Source organism: Sminthopsis crassicaudata, chromosome 4 (genome assembly GCF_048593235.1).
Source record: "Sminthopsis crassicaudata isolate SCR6 chromosome 4, ASM4859323v1, whole genome shotgun sequence".
In the NCBI taxonomy this organism is placed as follows: domain Eukaryota; kingdom Metazoa; phylum Chordata; class Mammalia; order Dasyuromorphia; family Dasyuridae; genus Sminthopsis; species Sminthopsis crassicaudata.
The window spans coordinates 70282196-70304439 of NC_133620.1; the positions used below are offsets into that span (position 1 = coordinate 70282196).

The 22244-nt window shown below is 37.0% G+C and overlaps 1 protein-coding gene across 3 annotated transcripts in view; it reads left to right on the forward strand.

The window, feature by feature from the left end:
- CACNA1E (calcium voltage-gated channel subunit alpha1 E) overlaps positions 1-22244 on the forward strand; it is a 616215-nt gene that overhangs the window by 229146 nt on the left and 364825 nt on the right. For 2 of the 3 annotated variants that reach the window (XM_074308524.1, XM_074308525.1), the window contains exons 3-4: positions 20644-20750; positions 21883-22022. In XM_074308524.1, the coding sequence (XP_074164625.1) occupies positions 20644-20750; positions 21883-22022 (247 nt within the window). The remainder of the gene's footprint in view (positions 1-20643; positions 20751-21882; positions 22023-22244) is intronic. The other variant, XM_074308523.1, reaches the window with a different exon arrangement.

Genomic DNA, 22244 nt, shown 5'->3' on the forward strand with positions numbered 1-22244 from the left:
GCAGATGGCATTTTCTGTCTCAAGTCTATTGAAATTGTCTTAGATCACTGTATTCCTGAAAAGAGCTAAATCTCTCATAGTTGATTATCACATAATCTGCTGTTACTATGAACAATGTTGTTCTGGTTCTGCTCACTTCATTTAGTATCAGTTCATGTAATTCTTTCTAGGCTTTTAGGAAATAAATCTGCTCACCATTTCTTATAGAACAATAGCATTCCATTACATTTGTATGCCCAATTTGTTCAGCCATTCCCCAATTGATGGGCATCCCATTGATTTCCATTTCTTTACCATTACAGAGAGAGCTGCTATAAACATTTTGTGGGTCCTTTTTCATTTTTTATGACCTCTTTGGGATACAAACTTAATAGAGGTATTGCTAGATCAAAGTATATATGCACAGTTTTATTGGAAATTTCAGTTATTGAAGAGGTGATACTTTTAGGAAGGAGGGAATTATCATATACTATTCTTGCTATAGTTTCCTTTTTCTTTTTCAAAAGATATACCTAAGCAATTTCCCCCTCAAGCAACAATTACTATTTTAGGGGAGGTCTTATATGATAAACTCTTTTAATGAGTATGATTTTTTTTTGTGGGGGGGAAGAAAACCAAGCCATTTGTTCCTTTGTATTTTCACCAAGTAAGACACTTGAATAGAAATTCATCCTTTTGATAGATTCATACTTTGGTTTAATTCAGGTGTAAGTGTTCCAAGTCTTTTTCAAATAAGCCTTTTATTCTTCACAATCATCTGGTGTATATTTTGAGTATTGTTGTTAGAGTTCTAAAGTCCAACAATGGGACCAAAATGCTGCTTTTAAACTCCTAGACTTTTTCAACTTCTGCCATTTTTTTCACATTTATTTTTAGTTGACTTGATCAAAGAAGATGAGGAAAAATGGGTTGTATTGTAGTTTATAGTGTTTAATTACTTAATCATGAATAAAACCAAAACCTAGAAATTTTAAATGAATGATGTATAATACACTCCTGAATTCAGAGTCAAAGTGAACATTCATTTGGATTGTTCAAAATTTAAAAGGAATAGGGTGGAGAGTTAGAGAAAGAAGGACAATTTATAACAGAGTAAAAGTAACAAAAATTGCATGGATAAATCTATTAATTGATGCATACTACCATGCTTCATTCTTTGTTTTGGCCTTAAGATCAATATAGGTTCATTTTTGATACTTGCATCAATTCTTTGCCAGCTAAATTTTTTTTAAAGGAGGGGGTACAGGGAAATAGGAAACAAAATATTACTCTTTTCTCTCTCCTACTTCCTTTTCCCTTTCATATTCTTGCTTTCTTCCTTATCAATTTCCATCTTCATCTTCTTTTGATTTCATTACCTTCTCTAGCCTCCTCTCCTTTTCATTATCCAATTAATCTGCCTTGTTAGAATGGCTTGAGACAGTTTATAGCCAAATGTAGAAGATTAGTTAGGAAGAAAAGGTGAAAGGAATTGTAAGAATTCCCAAGTAGCAGAAAATGGCAGTGAACCAGTAAGGCTTCCTTTAGACTTAAGTGAACCCCTGTAATGAATTGGGAAGATATAAAATGACCACAAGGATCAGAAAGATTTATGCACTTGAGTTGGAAGAAGAGGAAAATACAGGTTTAAAGGGGAGAGGGCATTGTCTAAGGTCATACAATATATAAATAGGAGAAAGTAGTCAAAAAGGCTCTGGGGCTGAAACCAGCATAAACTCAATCATTCTATCAATGAGCACCAATTAGAAATTTAAAACCAGACCCTGGGGACATAAAGACAAAAACCTCAAACAAAACTATCTGTCCTCTCAAGAGTTTGTAGTTTATTGCAGGGGAGGGGCCCAGGGAAGGATGTGTATATTTATCTATCTATTTATCTATATGTATATATAAACACACATATATAAATAAATATATGTATACTGTTTTGTATATATATATATATATATGTATGTATATATGCAAATATATATGTATATATAGTGTGTATATACACATATAAATATGTATATATACACACATATCTATCTATCTAAATTTTTTGTTCATTTGTTTCAGTCATGTCTGACTCTTTGTGACCCCATCTAGGATTTTCTTGGTAAACATATTGAAGTAGTTTGTTATTTTCTTCTCCAGCTCAATACATTTTACAGTTGAGGAAACTGAGGCAAGTGAGATTAAATGACTTGCCCAGAATCATACAGCTAGTAAATGTCTAAGACTGCATTTGAACTCAGGAAGATGTCTTCCTGACTTGAGTTCTGGCATCTATCTTAACTGTCTTATCTCTCTCTCTCTTTCTGTTTTTGTCTCTGTTTTGTCTGTCTCTTGTCTCTCTGTCTTTTTCTGTCTCTCTTCTCTGTCTTTTTCTCTGTTTATCTAAGGCAGTTATAAAACATTCTAGATAGAGAGATAGTGTGGGACTTGGAGTCAGAAAGATTTGAATTCAAATCATGTCTCAAACATTTCCTAGTTTTAAGACTCTGTGTAAGTCATTTAACCTCTCAGCCTCAGTTTCCTCATCTGTAAAATGGGGATAATAATAACACCTGTCTCATGAAGTTTACATGAGGTAACTTATGCAAAGTACTTTGCAAACCTTAAGGTGATATACTAGCTGTTGTTATTATATAAGTATGTACAAAATAATTGCAACATAATTGGTGGTGATGTGGTGTTAAAGCATTATCATTTGAGGGAATCAAGAAAAAAAGTAGGCTAAGGTGGCACTTGAAGTGAACTCTGAATCAAATCAAGAACTCTACAAAGTGAAGGTGAGGAAGAAATGGATTCTAGAATGGAATTTACATAGGACAAAGAAAGGAGATGGGAGTGACATGAGTGAGAGACCTCAAGAAGTACAGGAATGGTACTTTCCCCTTTGTGAATATCTCTAAATAACAGGATAGCTGCACAGCTAAATAGCCATGCAAAATCACTCTTCAGCTGTCTAATGGGTCCTAAATCACACAAAGCCAGTGATATCTAGCAAAAGAGAGAAGTTGCTTCAGAAACAAGAGCAACAAAACAACACACTATTTATTTTGAAGATAAAGGGATTATCTCAGCCAAGAATCCTCTTCTATTGTAATCTAGACTTCAAGCTGACCAGCTACAGAATATTACAGAGGGTTCCTTGTTGATAGGAATATCAAATTCTTCGCAGCCCAGAAAGTTCTCACTTATTATTTCTGAAAATGTGAGAAGACTGTTGCTTTTGTTGTCTCTAGGGTTCTGTCCTTTTGTTTCAGAATGATAGGAATGATTTTCACCTAATTTTTTTTTTTTTTTTTTTTTTTGCTCCCTTAAACAACTTTTATCTTAGTTTCTGGCTAATTTCTTTCAGTTTCTTTTCAGGAAATATTGGATTACCTGAGACCCTCTGAGGTGTCCAGGAAACCAGGCTGAAGACAATTGGGTTGTTAATTATTGTTTTTCAGAACAGTTTCAAAACTTTTTTCATTTGGCTGTCCCTGGTGATTAATTCAACAACTCTCTTCTGCAGAAGAAATGTTATTTTGGCATAAAAGGAATTCCCAGGATTTTCATAAGAGAAACCTAAATGAAGCTTGCTGGCCAGGACCTCTTCCACCAAGATCCCCAACATTTACCTCTCTCTCTATGCAATCATGACTAATATAGAATGACATGGCAAAGATAGCACTAGACCAAAGGTTTTAATATGGTCTTTATTGTTAACTGGTTGGGGGATCATAAATGAGCATGAATTTGCTCATCGACTAAATGAAGAAGGTTGTTTCTCTAAGTTTGCTTCTATATTCTAATATTCTAAGACTAAGATAATGTCAGAATAAGGGGAGTAACTTTGAAACAAATGAAGGCTGACCAAAGTGTAGATGGAATCTCAACCTTAGTCTTATTATCATTATTTAAAAAACAACATGAACAACTGGACAAGTACAGTACCATAGAATCTTAGGAAATCACTGAGCCTTATATCCAATGAAATACAAGGATCATGGAATCTAGGACTTTAGAATTGGAAGGATCTCTGTCCTCTAGTATAACCACTCATTGCTCAAGTGAAAATTCGCTATACAACCTCCTTGACAGATGATCAATCCAGCCTTTGATTAAACATGCATATTCACAAAGAGCTGCCTCTCTCACAAAGTAGTTTGTTCCATTTCTAGTCTGTTTTTTTCAAAAGATCATACCCATACTAAGTCAAAACCTGCTCATCTTTAAGTAAAACCATAGAATTTCAGAGGGGGAAGGACTTTAGAGATAACCTAATGAAACACTGTCATTTTTACCAAGGGTGTGACAAACTGAGTCCAAAAGAGGATTATTTTAATAGTCAGGGCCAGAATTGAGGTCCCTTGTATAGTATACTTATCTGGTATACTTCACTTTGCTAACCACTAGTCTTCATTCTGCTTTCTAGAGCTATACATTAAAATTACACAAGCAGAAAAGGAACCTCAGCACCTATCCATTCTACTTCAAATCCCTAAAATATTCTTCTCTACAATACATTAAAAAATTAGGCATCCAGGCTCTCTTGAAAACCTCCAAGGAGAGGAGCAACGATTACATTCTGAGTCTCCTCCTTTTCATTTTGGACAGCTTTAGGCAGTTTTTTCTGACATCAAGAAAAGTCTTGCTAATTTTCTGTTCATTGCTATTGATATATATATGGTCAAATCACATAAGTCTAATTATTCTTTCACATGATGGAACACAATGACCAAATCCTCTCAAAATCTCCCCTTCTTCAGGCTAAATATTTCCAAATCCTTCAAGCATTCCTTTAAGTACCATGGACTTAAAATCTTTTCTATTTTAGTTGCCCTACTCCAGATATCCTCCAGGTTATTAATTTTTTTCCTTAAACAACATCTCCCAGAACCAAACAGTACTGAAACATGATCTTTTGTCTCATTTAGTTGCTTAAGTTGTATCTGACTGCTCATGATCCCATTAGAATTTTCTTGGTAAAGACATTGGAGAGACTTGCCATTTCCTGCTCTAGTTTCTACAGATGAGGAAATTGAGACAAAAAGAGTTAAGTAACTTGCCCAGGACCACATAACTAGTAAGGAAAGATTTGGATTCAGGTCCCCCTGATTCTAGGACCAGTGTTCTATCCATTGTGCCCCTCAGCTGCTTTCCAGATGTCATTTTAGTAAGGAATAAATTTAGATCACTCTTCCTCAAGACAGTGCTTTAAATGTGCTTCTAAGATTTTTCTTCTACAGGCCAAGAACTCCAATTCCTCAAGCAATATTTCTATGACACAACTACCAGACCCAGTAGGGAACTCTGAATGACAGGAAACTTTGGCAAGTACTTCTCACTTATACAACTTTTGGTCTATATAAGATCTATGAACTCTTTACATTAAAAAAAAAAAAAAGCTTCTCATTTCCCCACCCCCTGCCCTGCCTCATTCAACAAAATTCCATTTGGTAACAATATATTGAACTCCTACCATGGACAAAACACTATACTTGGCATTAACACATATACACATACAAAGAAGCCTACAGCTCTCTGAGGACTGATACTCCATAATTTTTGGGCATTTGTCTTTGGTCTTGTTGATTGGCACTCACTGTAGTAACTATCTATATGCAGTTTGCCAGAAGAAATCTCTTAATGTGCACAAATTCTCTAAAGTGTCATTGAAAACACAGATCAATCTAGTTTCTGAAACAGGTAATTTTCTCTCCACTGTTTTGTTTTCTTCCAGAGGCTTTTGATGTTCTTCTTTTCTTCTCTGTAGCACTCAATCATTTGTCTCCTTCATCACCAAAATTGTGACAGCATTTGAGTCCAGAATTGAGTAAGACACATAACAAGTGCCATGTGTTAAAGATGTATCCAACTGAATGCAATTGAAAGGTACACAAGCAGTAAGACACACACACACACACACAGATCGACATTCATATAGACAGAGACAGAGAGACAGAAAAAGAGACTGACAGAGACAAAGCAGGAGAGAGAGACGGGTGGGAGAGAGTCATTCTGTCTAATTTCTTGCTCCCCACACTCCCTTGTTATTGGCTTTGCTTCTTAGAGAATGGAACTTGGGAATCAGGAGGTTCTGAAACTGACCCAGACATTGGGGAACAGCAAAGGCAGTGCCAACAGGAATTTTTCCCACCATTATCACCTAGGGGAGAACCGGGTGGGAGTTATTCAGTACAGGCACAATGAAAAGTTTTATGTGGGTTCCACAGTTGAAACAGAAAGGCTAATAGTGAAGGCGCCTTTTCATTTAAGTAACTGAGTCCATTGATCTCCATGAAGTAGCAATAGAATTGTGCCAGCTGGTGGAATGCCTTGCTGGGGTTACATGCTTTTTTGTTAGGTACTCAGCATAGGTCTTTTTTTGTCTTTCATTCATTAGGTTTTAAGTTTTCTTTCTTTCTTTTTTTTCTGAGAGTAGGTGTAATGGCAGCTTCTTGATTAGAAACAGAGAGACAGAGGCAGAAATAGAGACAGATAGAGACAGAGAAACAGAGAGATAGAGATATAGAGACAAAGGGGAGAAAGGGAGAGGAAGAAGGAGAGAGGTAGTGAAAGATAAAGACAGACTCAGACAAAGAGACAGGGAAAGAGAAACAGAGACCGAAAGACAAAAGATGGAAAAAGACACACATGTAAAGACAGAGACACACATAGAGACAAAGAGAAAGAGAGACAAGAGACGATGGGGGAGAGAAGGAGAGGGAGGAGAGAAGGAGTGAGAGAGAAAGAGACACGTGAAGAGAGACAGGGAGAGAGACATAGAGAAAGAGACAGAGAGACAGAGATAAGGAGAAGGAGAAGGAGGGGCAGGCAGAGCTGCCTGTCAGATGGTGAATTTGAACAGAGGCAGTGGTAGTCATGGTGATGGCAGGTTGCATCCCACTACCATGGAAACCAAAGTTAAAAAACTGATGTTAAGCAGGAGAATCACATGATGCAGGGTTTTTTGGTTTTGTTTTGTTTTAAAAAAAGAAAAGAGGTTTGGCTTTTCAATCTGAAAAAAAAATTAAGAGGAGGTTGTATGATGAGAAGGATTATAAGAAGTCAACTGCCTAGATAATGAAGTGGGAGCATATGAAGGCTGCACACCCTTCCACAGCATTTTTCTGCTTATTAACAGTATATTCTTCCTGATATTTTGTGTATTTCCAAATATGCCAATCAGAGCTGTGAACTGGTAGTGTGTGTGTGTGTGTGTGTGTGTGTGTGCATGCATCCATGCATGCTAAAAGAAGATAGTGTGTTTTTGAGGTTGACACACTGTAGGCAATCTTTTGATTCTACCACTGTCCCCTTCTCTCTCCTCCCCTTTGTTGCCTCGATGCAATTCAACAAATGTTTAGTAAAGATTGAGATTCAGAGTGACTTGAAAGTAATGAATGACCAAGAGGGAGATTGGAGTTTAGGAGATAGCCCAACTGACCTCAGTAAAGAGCGAATCTTGAAATTTGGGAGATTTGCAGCTGGCTTCAGAAGAGCAGAGAACACTATACTGTATTATCTGAGATATCAAAAAAAGGAGGGTATTTTATTGATTCCCTTCTCCAGGTTCTTTCAGCAGACTGATGTTATCAGCTCAGTGGTAACAGAGCATGAGAAGGTCTGAGGGTATGTATGGGGGCATACAAAGAGATAGAACCATCTTTCCAGATAAATGACTCTACTCAGGCTTATCCTATGAAAACGAGTCTGTTCACAGGGGAAGCAAGAATTAGCAATATCTCCTGGAGATTTTCAGGAAGGTCCACCAGAGATCTGTTTTTTTTTTCCCCTATCCCCCAGCAACCACTTCACTGAATGATTCTGGAAAACTAGAGGTTGCAAGCAAAGTGCAGAGTCTCTTCCAGGTGTGAGACAACTACATCCAGAGCTGGCTTAAGGCCTGTTAGAAATGCACTATGGAACAAAATTTCTATTTTAGTTCTGAGATAAGGGGGATAAATGAGGTTCTGGCTTATTTGAAATCTGAAAGTACAAGGCTCCACAGTGACTGGGAGTCAAGATGGAAAAATATGAGGAAATAAATATAACTGTCTTCCTCAGACCCTTGGATCAGTATCAAAGACTTCCCATTGAAATGATGGGCATGACCCTGTCTGGGTTTTAGGTGGATCTCCTTTGCCCTCCAGACCAGATGTATCTTTTGACATTGGCTCAGGAGAAAGAAGGGACATGATCTCACCATGATGATCTCACTGCTTTTCCATTGTGGGGCTGGTGCCTGGATTCTATGTGGGCTTAAACTTTTGCTGTCCTCAGTCCTAGTCTTGGGTGTGATTAATGTCTTCTTTGATCAAAAGAGAGAGATTACATCAGTGCCATCAGGATCATAAATCCTCCTCTTGGGCTTGGTGTTTGAACATGTTTTCCCACATTTTCTGCTTTCCCAATAAGTTTTGTATGTATGTATGTATTATTTTGAGATTAAGTTTTCCTATTTCACCCAGACTGGAAGTATAATGGTCACTCATGGGCTTGATCCTAATATTGATTGGCATGGAAGCTTTGACCTGCTCTGTTTTTTCCATCTTGGGGCAGTCTATTCCTCCTTAGGTAAACTCATAGCCCTTTGCTCTTAGGAGTTCTCCATGTTGATATTGGAGTTGGTACAGACACAGAATTGGCTTTAGCCCTCCTGTAGCTCAGAACTCCTGATCTCAACCATTCCAACAGCCTCAACCTTTCCCAGAAGCAGAAGTAATAGGCATGTACCAATACAACTGGCTTTGAAAAATTGCCTATATTAGTTTGTGTCTTCATTGACAATCTCCAATATTCCTCTGATCCTGCCAGCACTTTGAGACATGCCCTCATCACTTCATATCTGGACTACTGAAATTGCTTTATAGCAGGGGGTATCTGCCTGCCTCCAGACTCTCCCCACTCCAGTCCATTCACCTGTCAAATGATTTTCCTAAAGTATAGTCTGATCATGTCATCTCCCTTCTTCTTCAACCACCTCAAGTGATTCTCTTAGACCTCCAGAATCAAACATAAAATCACCAAAATTCAAAACATTTTATAACCTGGCCCCCTTTCTGTGTTTCTGGTCTTTTTACTTATTTCTCTTATTCCTTCCCCTTTGCTAGGACACTCCATGATCTAATGTATTTAGTTTCTTTGCTGTTCATTATGTAAGATACTCCATTTCCCCATTCCATATGTGTTTACTGGTTGTCCTGTCATGATTGGAATGCTTTCCCTTCTTTGTCTTCACCTCCTGCCTTGCCAAGGATCTTTTAATTATAGTTAAAATATAGCTAGTTCAATTTCCACCTTCTTTAAGAAGCTCTTCCCAGTGCCTCTTAATGCTTAGTGTCTTCCCTCTATTGGTTATTTCCAGTCTATTTTTATTATGTTTTCTTTCACCATGCTTGTTGAATTGTTGCCCACCCTCCCTTAGGTTATGGGATCATTTGCATTTCTTGATATCCCCACTGCTTAGTTTAGTACCTGGCACATCTACATTCAATCATTTTAGTCATGTCTAACTCATTGTGATCTCAATGGAGATTTTCATGGCAGAGATACTAGAGAAGTTTGCCATTTCTTTTTCTACTCATTTTGCAGATGAGGAAACAAAATATATGGGGTTAAATGATTTGCCTGGGATCACATACCCAGTAAGTGTCTTAAGTCAGATTTAAACTCAAGTGTTCTTGACTCCAGGCTTGAAATTCTATCTACTGTGACACTTTGCTACCTTCCATGTGGCACATAGTTTATGCTTAATAAATCTTTGTTGACTAGCTGAGAGACATAAGTCTGGAAAGTAATGTGTTTAATGTTCTTCAAATGTTCTTGCATTCTCTTTTTTTTATATCTGCATATGTCATGTATCCATTTTGATTTTATCTTGGTAAATGGTGTAAGATATTGATCAATATCCAATTTCTGCCAGATTATTTTCTGGCTTTCCCAATAATTTTTACCAACTGATAAATTCTTATCCCCAAAACTTAAGGTTTTACACTTGTCAAATACAAGATTACTATAGTCATTTGCCCTTGTAGATGACCTATTTTATTCCACTGACCTACCTTTCTATTTCTTAGCCAATTCCAGATAGCTTTGGTAATTACTGATACACACACACATATGCATTTTTAATAAAACATTTGGACTGCTAAACCTTCCTTTATATAAATTATAATTAAAATAATTTTTAACATTTATTTTAAAATTTTTGAGTTCTAGGTTCTTTCTTTTATCTGCATTTACAACTGATAAACTGCATTTAAAGTTATTGCTAACATTTCCATAAAAATCACATTATGAAAGAAAACATATATTTCCTACCCTAATGAAAATAAAAACCCTCAAGAAAAATAAAGAGAGAGAGAGAGAGAGAGAGAGAGAGAGAGAGAGAGAGAGAGAGAGAGAGAGAGACAGAGACAGAGACAGAGACAGAAACAGCAGAGACAGAGACAGAAACAGCAGAGACAGAGACAGAAACAGCAGAGACAGAGCGACACAGAGAGAATACTTACATCTATATTCAAACAAATCAGTTCCTTTTCTGGGTTTGGATAGGATTTTTCACCATAAATCTTTCAGGGTAGTTGTGAATCATTGTACTGCTGATAATAGCAAAGTCATTTACAGCTGATCATCCCAGAACATTGTTATTATTTTGTATATAGTACATTTCACTTTGCTTGAGTTCATGGAGGACTTTCCAGTTTTTTTTTTTTTTTTCTGAGAGCATCTTGCTCATTTCCCATAGAACGATAATATCCCATCCCCAATACATACCATATTTTACCCAAGTCATTCCCTAATTTATGGGCATCTCCTCAATTTCCTTTTTTTTTTGCCCTGAGAAGAGAGCTGCTATGAATATTTTGTACATTCCGTGTTTGAGGAATGAGTCCTTATCAGGGAAACTTGCTTCAAAATTCTTTTTACACATCCCTCCCCCTTATTTATTCTCTCTCTCCTTTCACCCTGTCCCTCTTCAAATGTGTTTTGCTACTGACCATTGTCTCCCAAAATGCTCTCTCTTTTACCCTTCCCATATCACATTTCCTTTCTATTTTCCTACAGAGTAAGATAAATTTCTATAGTCATATTGAGCATGAAATAAAATACATGCTCAATATGACTATAGAAATTTATCTTTGAGCCAATTCTGATGAAAGTAAATTTCATTTACAACCCCTTGTAAAAGCAAAATTTTTCTTGCCTCTTTTTTATGGCACCATTCCACTTCTCCCTTTCCCTTTCTCCCAGAACATTTTTCTCTCACCACTTAATTTCATCTTTAAAAAAGTTATTATTCTTTCATATTCAACTCACACCTGTGCCTTCTATCTATATATACTTTTAACTGCCAGAATGAGAAAGTTCTGATGAATTACAAGCATCATCTTCCCATGTAGGAATGTAAACAGATAAATGTTATTAGGTTTCTTATGATTTCACTTTCCTGATTACCTCCTTATGCTTCTTCAGAATCCTGTATTTGAAAATCCAGAGACCATTCAGCTCTGGTCTTTGCATCATGTGTGCTTGAAAATCCTTTATTTCATTGAATGGCCACTTTTTCCTCTGAAGGATTATACTCACTTTTACTGGGTAGGTGATTCTTGGTTATAATCCTATCTTCATTGTTCTCCAGAATATCATATTCCAAGTTCTTCAGTGCTTTAATGTAGAAGCTTCTTGTGTTATTCTGACTGTTGCTCCATTATACTTGAATTATTTCTTTCTGGATGCTCGCAATATTTTCTCCTTAATTCGAGTGCTTCAGAATTTAACTATATTTTTCTGGAGTTTTCATTTTGGCATCTTTTAGGAAGTTATTTGCTAGAACTCTAGCTTCCCAGAAATCAGCCGGAGTCAGGATCATTAAATGTCTTTTTTCTTAATCTTTACCATCCCCTCCAACGCCAGGTCACAAGTTCGAGAGAGCTTGAGTTCCACCACCCAAGTTTCTCCTACTCCTCCCACACAAGTCACTTCCCCCTCTTTGTCCCACCAATCAAGTCAGCACAGAACAGCTGGGGAGAGTCAACCTTCAAACAAGTTAATAGGGAACCGTCCAATTGGCAATTAGTCTCATATGCTTCATTATCTAAGTACATTGCTCAGTTCTAGCCCTTTACAGTTATTGGTAGATTTTTTTCAATTTCTATTTTACCCTGTGGTTCTAGAACAACAGGGTAGTTTTTCTTGATAGTTTCTTTAAAGATGATGTCTAGGGGCAGCTAAGTGGTGCAGTAGATAGATCATCAGCCTTGAAGTCAGGGGGACTTGAGTTCAAATATGGTCTCCGATACTTGACATGTCCTAGCTGTGTGACCCTGGGCAAGAAACTTTACCCCAGTTGCCTTAGCAAAAAAATGTCTAGGCTTCTTGTTTTATTGTGACTTTCAGATAAACCAACAATTTTAAAATGATCTATCCTGAATCTATTTTCCAAGTCAGTTGTTTTTACAATGAAATATCTCATTTGTTTTTTTTTTCTTTATTGTATCTTGATTTCTCACAAAAAGTTTCCATTTGCTTAATTCTAATTTTTAAGAAATTATTTTTCTTAGTGAGCTTTTGTACCTCCTTTCCCAATTGGTCAATTTTACTTTTTAAGTTTCCTTTTGCACCAATCTCAATTCTTTTTCTAATTTTTCTTCTATCTCTCTTACTTGCTTTTCAAAATCCCTTTTGAGCTCTTCCATGGCCTGAACCCAATTTTTCTTTTTCTTGGAGGCTTTGGATATAGGAGCTTTGACTTTGTTATCTTTTGAGTGTGTGTTTTGATCTTCCTTTTCACCACAGTAACTTTCAATAGTCAGAAACTTTTTCTGTTGTCTATTCATTGTGCTAGCCTATTACTTGACTTTTAACTCTTTGTTAAAATAGAGCTCTGTTTCCAGAGTGGAGAATTCAGTGTTCCAAACTTCAGGGTTTTTGTGCAGCTGTTTTCAGAGATCCTTCTAGGAATCTGACCACAAGCCCTCTGTTTTGCCCTGGAGCTGTTAGATGTGTCCCCATCCCACTGTAGCTGTAAGATCTAATGTGATAAAACAACAGAGTCCTATTTTGCTGATGCCAGGACTGGGGTTAGGGCTATACTGGCAGAGCCTGAATTGGGACTCTACTCCCACCCTTTTGCCACAGATCCTCTCTGCTAATTTTCTGAGTCCTCCCTGTGTCCTCTGGCAGAGAGGTCCAGAAGCCTATAGCATTGCTGCTGATTCAGAAGTCTTGCCTTGCTGATGCTTGGGCCTGGGCTAGTCTTGGTCTATGTCTGGGTCTAGATGTGGGTGTGGGGCCAGGCTTAGATTGGGACTTTGCTGGCTAGAACTGGGATAGTGTGTTGGGCTCCTACCCTGGTTCCACAGACCTTTTCTGCTGGATTGTCTCTGATTCATAGGTCCTTTATACATCCATCCATCTATATATTTCTATATTTATATAATTTTTTTTACATGGGATGTGGAAAAATCAGGACACTAATTTACTGTTGATGAGACTGGTTAGCCAACCATTTCAGAGAACAATTAAAATTTAATTGTTTATTAATTTAATCCTCTCCTACTAATTCCCATTCATCTAGATCCAATTCTTTTTCTAGAGAAAATTATGTCCCAAATAATCATTAAACTGCTTATAATCTTAGACCCAATAACAGCAAAACTAGGTTTGTTTCTCAAGATAATTAAGGAAAAAAGAAAAAGGAATCCATATATTCTAAAATATTTATGGTATCTCTCTTTGTGGTGACAAAGAACTGGAAATTGGAGGGAAATAGCTGAACAAGTTGTGGTATAATTTTGTGATGGAATATTATGGCCTAAGAAATGATGAATTTGATGATTTTAGAAAAAAAAAGGGCAGATTTGCACCAAATAATGAAAAGTGAAATGAACAGAACCAAGAGAATTTTGTATACATTAGCAGCAACTTTTCTTCCCATATTTATTTATTTTATTTTTAACTTATGGAATAAAAAATGATTTTCAATATAACATATATTATGATAAAACTATACTAAAATATGATTGCACATGAAATTGTAAATCTATTATTTAGAACTTGCTATTGTTTTAAAATATATAATAAAATTATCATCTAAATTTATTTTTTCTTTCCCCTCATCCCAAATGGCTACTTTTAAACACAAATAGGTAGATTGATATAAAATTATTTTTGTACAAACTTCTATTTATTAGTCCTTTCTCTGAATGTAGATAGTATTTTTCTTCCTATGTCCTTTATAACTTGGATATTTATAATAGTCAAAACAATTTATTTACTCAATGTCATTGTTAAAATAATATTGTTTCATATATACATATATATAAAGTTATTTTAAAGGAATAGAAAGTTGTACATTGATTTACAGATATGTAGTTTCATATGAAATCCTGTTTTTTATTCTCTTATGGAAATCTTTTATTTCCTAAGTTTGGAATAAAATATAAATATTATAAAATATAAAAGGCAAAAAAAAAATCTTCTTAGGACAGTGTGGAGGATTGGATTGGAATTATAGAGGATCCACAGTTCCTTAACTCACTATGATTTTATAATCTATGTCCCAGAAGCATCCTGGGTGAATGTGTAGAAAGAATAGAAATCCATAAAGGAGATATAACATTTTAAGGTGCTTCAAGATGGTACTGGAAGACAGGAAGCTTGAGGGGAAGTTTGAAGGGAAGTGATAAGAATAAGGAAAGGTAGTAGAAGTCATTCCAGATGAACAATGGGAAATTGTTCTAAATCAATGACAGAATTTACAAGGGACTGGGAAGTCCCTAGCTTAACTCTCAAGTCCTTTTTGGAGTTTTGCCAGAACATAGGTGACTGATGACTGATTACTTGCCCCCAAATCCTGTAGCCTAATATTGGAAAAAGAACTGAATGTTTCTTATGTCTGTCTCTGCCTATCCTGGAGCCCCTAATTTCTCTAGGGAACTTCAGTTTCTTTGGTGCTGTGATGTGATTTGAGTCTGGAAAGAGAATGGAGAGCAGAGAAGTAGTCCCATGGTTCCATTACAGGTCTGAAGATTGATTTCTTTTTCATCTGGGGCCTGTTGTAGTGGCTTTAAGATCTGGCTTAGTCTCTATGGATTTCCATAATGAGACCCTCTTACCTGAAAGGGTATGATGGGAAAGATCTTTACTAGTCAGGCCTAGGCCCTGGGGAAGTCCAGGGGGGCCACTGGGGAGCTTGGTGACAAGTATCTGTAGAGTAGATGGACCTTCTTCCCTTCTGTGGGATTTATTCTCTGAATAGGAAATGAACAATGGCAGGTGTATGGGCTCAAATTAGCTGTGTTTCCAAGGAAACAAGTCAACCATTCAAGGGAAAGAGCATTGGGTAAAAGAGATAAATCAATAAGTGATCCTATTTTTATCATTTCCCTAATGATTCTCTTGAATCTGCTAGACGGGAAGGAAAAATTCTGAATGACACGGGTCCTCATTATCAGTCTCAGAAGGAGAGAGGAGTAATGGGGCACTTGGGGTGACTGCCGGGAAAGTTTATATAATTAGGCACCTAGCAAGGATAAAAGGAATAGAAAGGAAAGATGTATCTTCTCTATGGGCTTCCATCTGTTCCAGGATTGTCATTTTAATTATAACTGGTCCATGGTTTTTCCAACTTGAAGCATCTCCTCAGTCTTTGAGTGTTGTCTCATTTGGACACCAAGACACATGATGTTCATTATTAAGGGAGAAGATGGACCACAGACTGAGTTTTCCTGGTGTTGCTTCCTTGTCCAATAAATGTTTCCTCTGGGCACCTGAGGATATCTGAATTTGAAGTATTGCTGATGGAAGGACAGGGAAGGATGCCCTGATTGATTGAAACCCTACTCTGCTAGAAGCTAACCAGCACCATCCAGTATCAATGCTGAGATGCCTTTGGAATTGTATTATAGAGGTTGTAACCTTATTTTGCTCTTCACGACCCTTGATAAAATATAAACTATAGGAGGACAGAAAATTTTTTTTGTCTTTCTCCTTCAGTCTCTACCACAGTAACAGGCATATATTAGATTATTAGTAAATACCTGTTGATTGACTGATTGAAGAAGGGATTCTCAGGAAGGGAAGGTGGATGAGAGAGGTTGTGGCTTATTGAATGCAAAATTGTGATTTTCCTCCTTCTGCTTTTGCTCTAGTCCCAGCAGCCACCTTTATTTTGCTTCTTTTTTCTCCCCATACATTCTGCTTACATGCCCTTCCTTGCTTCTTTCAAAATCTGTACTTTGAGTTTTCAATCAAGAGTACAGATGATAACAAATACAGTTCATTGTGGTCTTTCTCCTGGAGAAATGTGCATTTTATGCAAGGATTAAAATCTTAAGTCAAAGGGATCAATTGAAAGAAATATTATGGGGAAGGATATTTTAAGGCCCCTAAGACTTCTTAGTTCTACTGAAATTACACTTTAAACCTATGGGTCTGTGGATAGTAGCAGGACATAGACCAGAAAATTGGCTCTTTCTGCCCCTAAGCATCTGACCCAGTTATAAAACGTCTGATGCTTCAGCAGCTGGGGTTCCAGGTTCAGTTTTCTGTGCCTCCATGGATCCTATTCAGGTTACCTAGCAGTCCCACTCTCCATTTTTGAACAAGTCTCTCTAATCCTGTTTTTGGGATTTTCACCTGGGTTTTTAACATTCTGGGCTAATCAAGTTTATAGACCTGAGCAGGGAGCAATATACCATAATTGTATGGCTGGGAAAATAGGGGAGCAGGAGCAAGATGCTGGTGGAGCAATCAGGGCACTATGGCAAGATGTAACCAGAGCCAGGAGTTGGCGAGGGCTTTGTATCAAACAATGCTGCCAGGCAGTCTTGCAATTACCATTTAAGCAAATGAATCTACTGCCTAGGGAATCTGCCTTGCCTGCAGCATCAGCACTAGGGAGGCATTTACTTTTGAGCCTGTGTATAATTGCTTGCAGATTTGCAAGGGGGAAAAGAAAGCTCAATTCCACCCAAATAGAATGGTAGTTCTAATGTAACCAGTAAGAGTCAGGGAGGGTTTTGAGTTAATTGACAAACTAGAAAGTATTATCCTAGCCCTTGTGACAAAGCATGAACCTCCCGAGGCTCACAGATTTGTTTGACACCTTTATCATTCATTTATCCTGGTCTTTTGGCCAGGTTCAAAGGATAAACAATAGGAAAAGGCTGAACATAAAGGGGAAAAAGAGGAAAGAAGAAAGGGGTAGAGGAAGAAAAGAAAAGGGAAAATAAATACATTAGTCCAAGTAGCTCAGTCCATATTTCTAATGCCCTCCAAATTGCCTACAGCTGAAAGTTCTAAGCCTAGGATTGATATATAGGCCAATTGCTACAGTCACACTCCTTTTTATCTTCTTCCTTTAATGAATACTACTGTCTGAATATTGGTTTCAACCCCCTTTTTTTCTCTTTATACTTAGTGTTCCCTCATATAACAAATGATAGATGATGATATGATGATCACCCTTGCCTCATAACAGAATTAGTTTCTGAGGGGATATTAGAGATTATTCATTCCCCTGATTTCACAGATGAGGAAACTATGGCTCAAAGCAATAAAATGGCTTGTTCTAGGTCACACAAGTACTGAGTGGCAAAATTGAGCTTCTGAGTCCAAGTCTATTGTTAATTTAATTCAATTAAACAGACATTTATTAAGAACCATCTGCAAGGCACTCTGCTATATTAACACTTATCCGCTTTAGGAAATGAGGACCTCACATAACCAAATCTTTTTTTTTTTTTTCCAGTCCTTGGTGTCTGCTCCAGACCTAGGTCAATTCAGCTTATTCAGCTGCCTAGCTTCAATTTTATAGGGGAATCTTATAATCAACAGTGATATTATGTTTGAGTCTCAGATCTCTGCAGAAATAATCCAGACCCAACATGGATGAACTGGTACATCACTGGCAAATTTGTTGGTTTATTTATTTAATATTAGGTCAGGGTCTTAAATTGAAACCAAGAAAATGTAGACTATATCTAGTCACTGGTCTCTAGGAGAGCTATATTGGAGGGAAAGAGCCATGGGATACTAGGCATATGGGAGGAGTCAGAATTGCTAGGGATGGTGTGTTTAGCACCTGTGTTACCAAGGAAAGGAGCCAGTGGGACAGAAGAAGATAGTTGCTAATTGTTGATTTAAAACAATGACAGTAACAGTAACAGAAGCAGCTACAACAGCAACAGTAGCAGCAGCAGCAACAACAATTTAGATTTAAATTCTTAGTCAAAGATAATCACATATGTATGAATGCTTATAATAACTTGGCAATAGGATTAGACTCCCTCTCTCCCTTTATTTCTATCCAGGACAGTATGCCTATTCAGAAGAGGAAAAAGTGATCAGGAATGATGTAGGATGAATGATCTCCCATCTATATGGGAGAATGTAAGCACAATGTAGAGCAGAAAAAAGGGAAATGGATTGGATGTCTTTGGGGAAACACTGAAATCCTCTGATTCAATGATTTAGCACAAGAGCTGCAGTGAGTGAATTAACCATTTGGATCTTGTGCTTTGGGAATGTCCACTAGTACCAAGGAAAGGAGCCAGTGGGACAGAAGAAGATAGTTGCTAATTGTTGATTTAAAACAATGACAGTAACAGTAACAGAAGCAGCTACAACAGCAACAGTAGCAGCAGCAACAACAACAATTTAGATTTAAATTCTTAGTCAAAGATAATCACATATGTATGAATGCTTATAATAACTTGGCAATAGGATTAGACTCCCTCTCTCCCCCCAAGCAGTATTTTTATGACGGCTGCTCCATTTTAAGATTCCCCTTGCTGTGCATTTTAGGCTGATTTCACCTAGATTTAAAATGTTGGGGACAGTTGAAGGCTCTTGAGGTGGACACCATGATTTCCAAACAGAGAAACTCCTGGTATCTAGGGGAAGATCGAAGGCCAGTCCTTTCCTCCTTCTCTATAATCTAGCTGGCAGCTGGTACCTCTTTTCTGGATTTCAGAGTCAAAGTCTGTAAGACCAATGGCAACTACTAACTCCTGTTTGTCACAACAATGGTTCTAATAGAAAATCAAATATATAAAATGACTTGGCTCAGGGAGCATATGCTTTCCTCTTTTTCTCTGTTTAATATGCCCCCCACTGCCTCCCCCTGAGCTCTTAACAAAAATATTCTGTAAGAATCAGATTGTTGGCACCTGAGTCATAACCTTGTTTTTCAGAAAAGATGCAGGGAGCCCCATCACCTGTCTTCATCTTTAAGGGGGGGAAAGTGAAATACAATAAAGCTTAACTTCATTATCCATTCATTTATATTTTGTTAATGTATGAAGGCACTGGCATCAGCTGAATGATCTGCTCCTGGAATTCTGGAGGCAGCTCTATACCACCTGTCATACAAGTTGGAGTAACGGTTGGGGGTTTGATAGAGGAGAAAGTTCACCTACCTTATTCCTTTTTATTTATCTAAAATGTAGATGCTATGATGGAAGAGAGACCAAGTGGTTTGCATTGCACCTTGTGTCCAAGAATTCTGAATCTTTTTCTTTCTTGTTTAAGGGAAAGGGGTCTGACAAAGGAGGGGATTTTCAATGTAATACTCAGAGGGGACAAAGGCAGAGACTTGTTCTAAAAGCCCCAACTGTGCATGCCTGTTAAATCATCTGCATTGTTCAGTGTTTGAAGATTGCTGAAGTCAAGAGGTCCAGAAGCTGAATTCCTTCTTTTTTCTTTTTTCTGAATTTCTTCTGAAATTTCTTCTTTCCTTATTTCCTTTCCCATTTTTAGTACCTCAATTCAGCATCTATAGAGACCTGCTGCGGGCTGAGCATTGTGTAGGTTATGTGTTTCTTTTCCAAGAAAGTCTGAGACAGAATGGTGCAGTGGCAAGAGCCCCAAAGGCAAATAACAAAGGACCTGGGTTCAAATTTGGACTCTGCTAGTTACATGTGAGAATGAGAAAGTCACTTAAATTCTCTGGGCTTTAGTTTTCTCATCTGTAAAAGAAGAACTAAATGATGTCTGAGGCCCCTATTATCTTTAAATCTATAATCCCATATACACACAGATGTATATATGTATCTACATGTGCACACATATATGTTTATGTATACACATTGATACATATGTATATGTGTACATATAAACTGTACTTAGTGAAGTTTTAAGCTATTAAAAACAGAATTAAAGCTTTTGGAGCACCATATATGTATACATACATATACATTTTGTATATCCATATACTTATACATATGTATGTACCTATACTTTTGGGACATCCTGTTTACACACATACACACACATACATTTTATGTACACATAACCCCCTGTATACAATATACTTTTGGAATATAATATATACACATATATTCATACAATACACAACATATATGTACCTATACTTTTGAGACACTATACATACACATACATATGTGTATGCATACATATAGGGTAGCCCAAAAGTCTTAGCATAATTTTGAACTTTAAACTTTGAACTTAGCTTAAAAGTGAACTAAGATTTTGGGAATATTCTATGTGGATATTATACACACATACACACACACATGCACACACATATGTATATCTATTGGGGGAGGCTGATGAAGTCTGTGCATTAATCTGCAAGAATGACTTAGAAGTTGCTTTCCTCCCCCTTTTTGGCTTTGGTCCTTAACTTTCTTCTCTCCACGCCATTTGAATACATGATTCTGGCTACTATCATTGCCAACTGCATTGTCTTGGCATTGGAACAACATCTTCCAGAAGATGACAAGACTCCGATGTCCAGAAGATTGGTAAGTGATTTTCTGTCTCTTACCATTCCCCCCCCCTTCTCAATTCCTTCCCAGGCTTGCTCTTTCCCTCATCTTTTCATTCATTTCTAACCTTCCTTACCTCCTCCTACAGTCTTTCTTTTTCCATTAAAGTCTCTGACAACTCCATTGGGAGTCACCAATGAAGAGAAATATGGATCTTTTTATTCTCAACCCCAGAAGGCTGCTGAAGTGGTTTAGTGTCTAATATTTAAAGCCAGCAATATGCTTTACATAGTCTGAGGGTAGCCAGACACAAGGAAATGATGAGGACATTGTGAAGGTTTTCTAGCTTTCTTTCTTTGAGGGACTTCTCTTGCAGAAATGAAAAGAAAGGGGAGATCAAAAAGGAAAGAAGTTGGGTAAAATTGGGAAAAGTAAGATTATATAGCCTATTAAAATACGAATATACTAATTTTCATAATTTTAGCCCAAGAAATACATAAATCTGTATTCTTCTAAATATTTAGCTCCTGAACAGAGTGGCAGATCTCTCTATTTCCAACTATATTAATCTCTTTGAAGAAAACAAATTGACATAGGAAGTTTAAGAATATGAAAAAACCAAACCCAACAGTATTTTCATAGTATAAATCTTAATATTTCATAATGAGATCTATGGGCAGACAGTCTTTTTAATCCCATTTCCTGAACAAACTAACTGTTCTTTAAATATGAAGGGTGGAAAGGCAAAGCCTAAATTTAGGGTAAAACCTAACTACAAATAGGTTCCCATCAGTCCTATATAGCTCATTTAAAAATTGCCAGGCTTAACTTAACGGTATTTTACTCACATAGGTATATGTATTTAGCATATTGTCAAAATGGGGGATTGCTTAAACTGATTCTAGGATGTTCTTTTTGGATTCACAAGGAATCTAAATGATAGAGGACTCATCTCTCTCTTTCCCTCTCTATCCTACCTTCCAACATATATGCACAAATGACTTAAAAGTTTTCTATGTGAATGTCATCAATGGGTATTTCTGTGGTCTTCTTGGAAATACCAACAATATTATGGGGGGCAAAGGAAACAACAAATAAGGTTTGATCTTGTCTGTACTATTGTTCGAGTCCCTTTCTGTCACTGCTATATTTGCTTTTTACTCTGCAGGAGAAAACCGAACCATATTTTATTGGGATTTTTTGCTTTGAAGCTGGGATTAAAATTGTGGCCCTGGGGTTTATCTTCCATAAGGGCTCATATCTACGCAATGGCTGGAATGTCATGGACTTCATTGTGGTTCTCAGTGGGTAAGTTTTTTTCTTCCCTTTTTCATTTCCTTAATATGGACCAATTGTGACATGAAAAGATCAGGAAGACTGAAGGGAAGAGAGAGAAAGAAAGACCATCCAGATTTGAAGCTCAAATGTGGATGGTGGGAAAATGATTCACCATTGTCCCTGAAAGGGTGATCATTTATTCTAATTAGATTTGATCTGTTTGTTCCCAGAATGCAAAACTTTGAATATTGG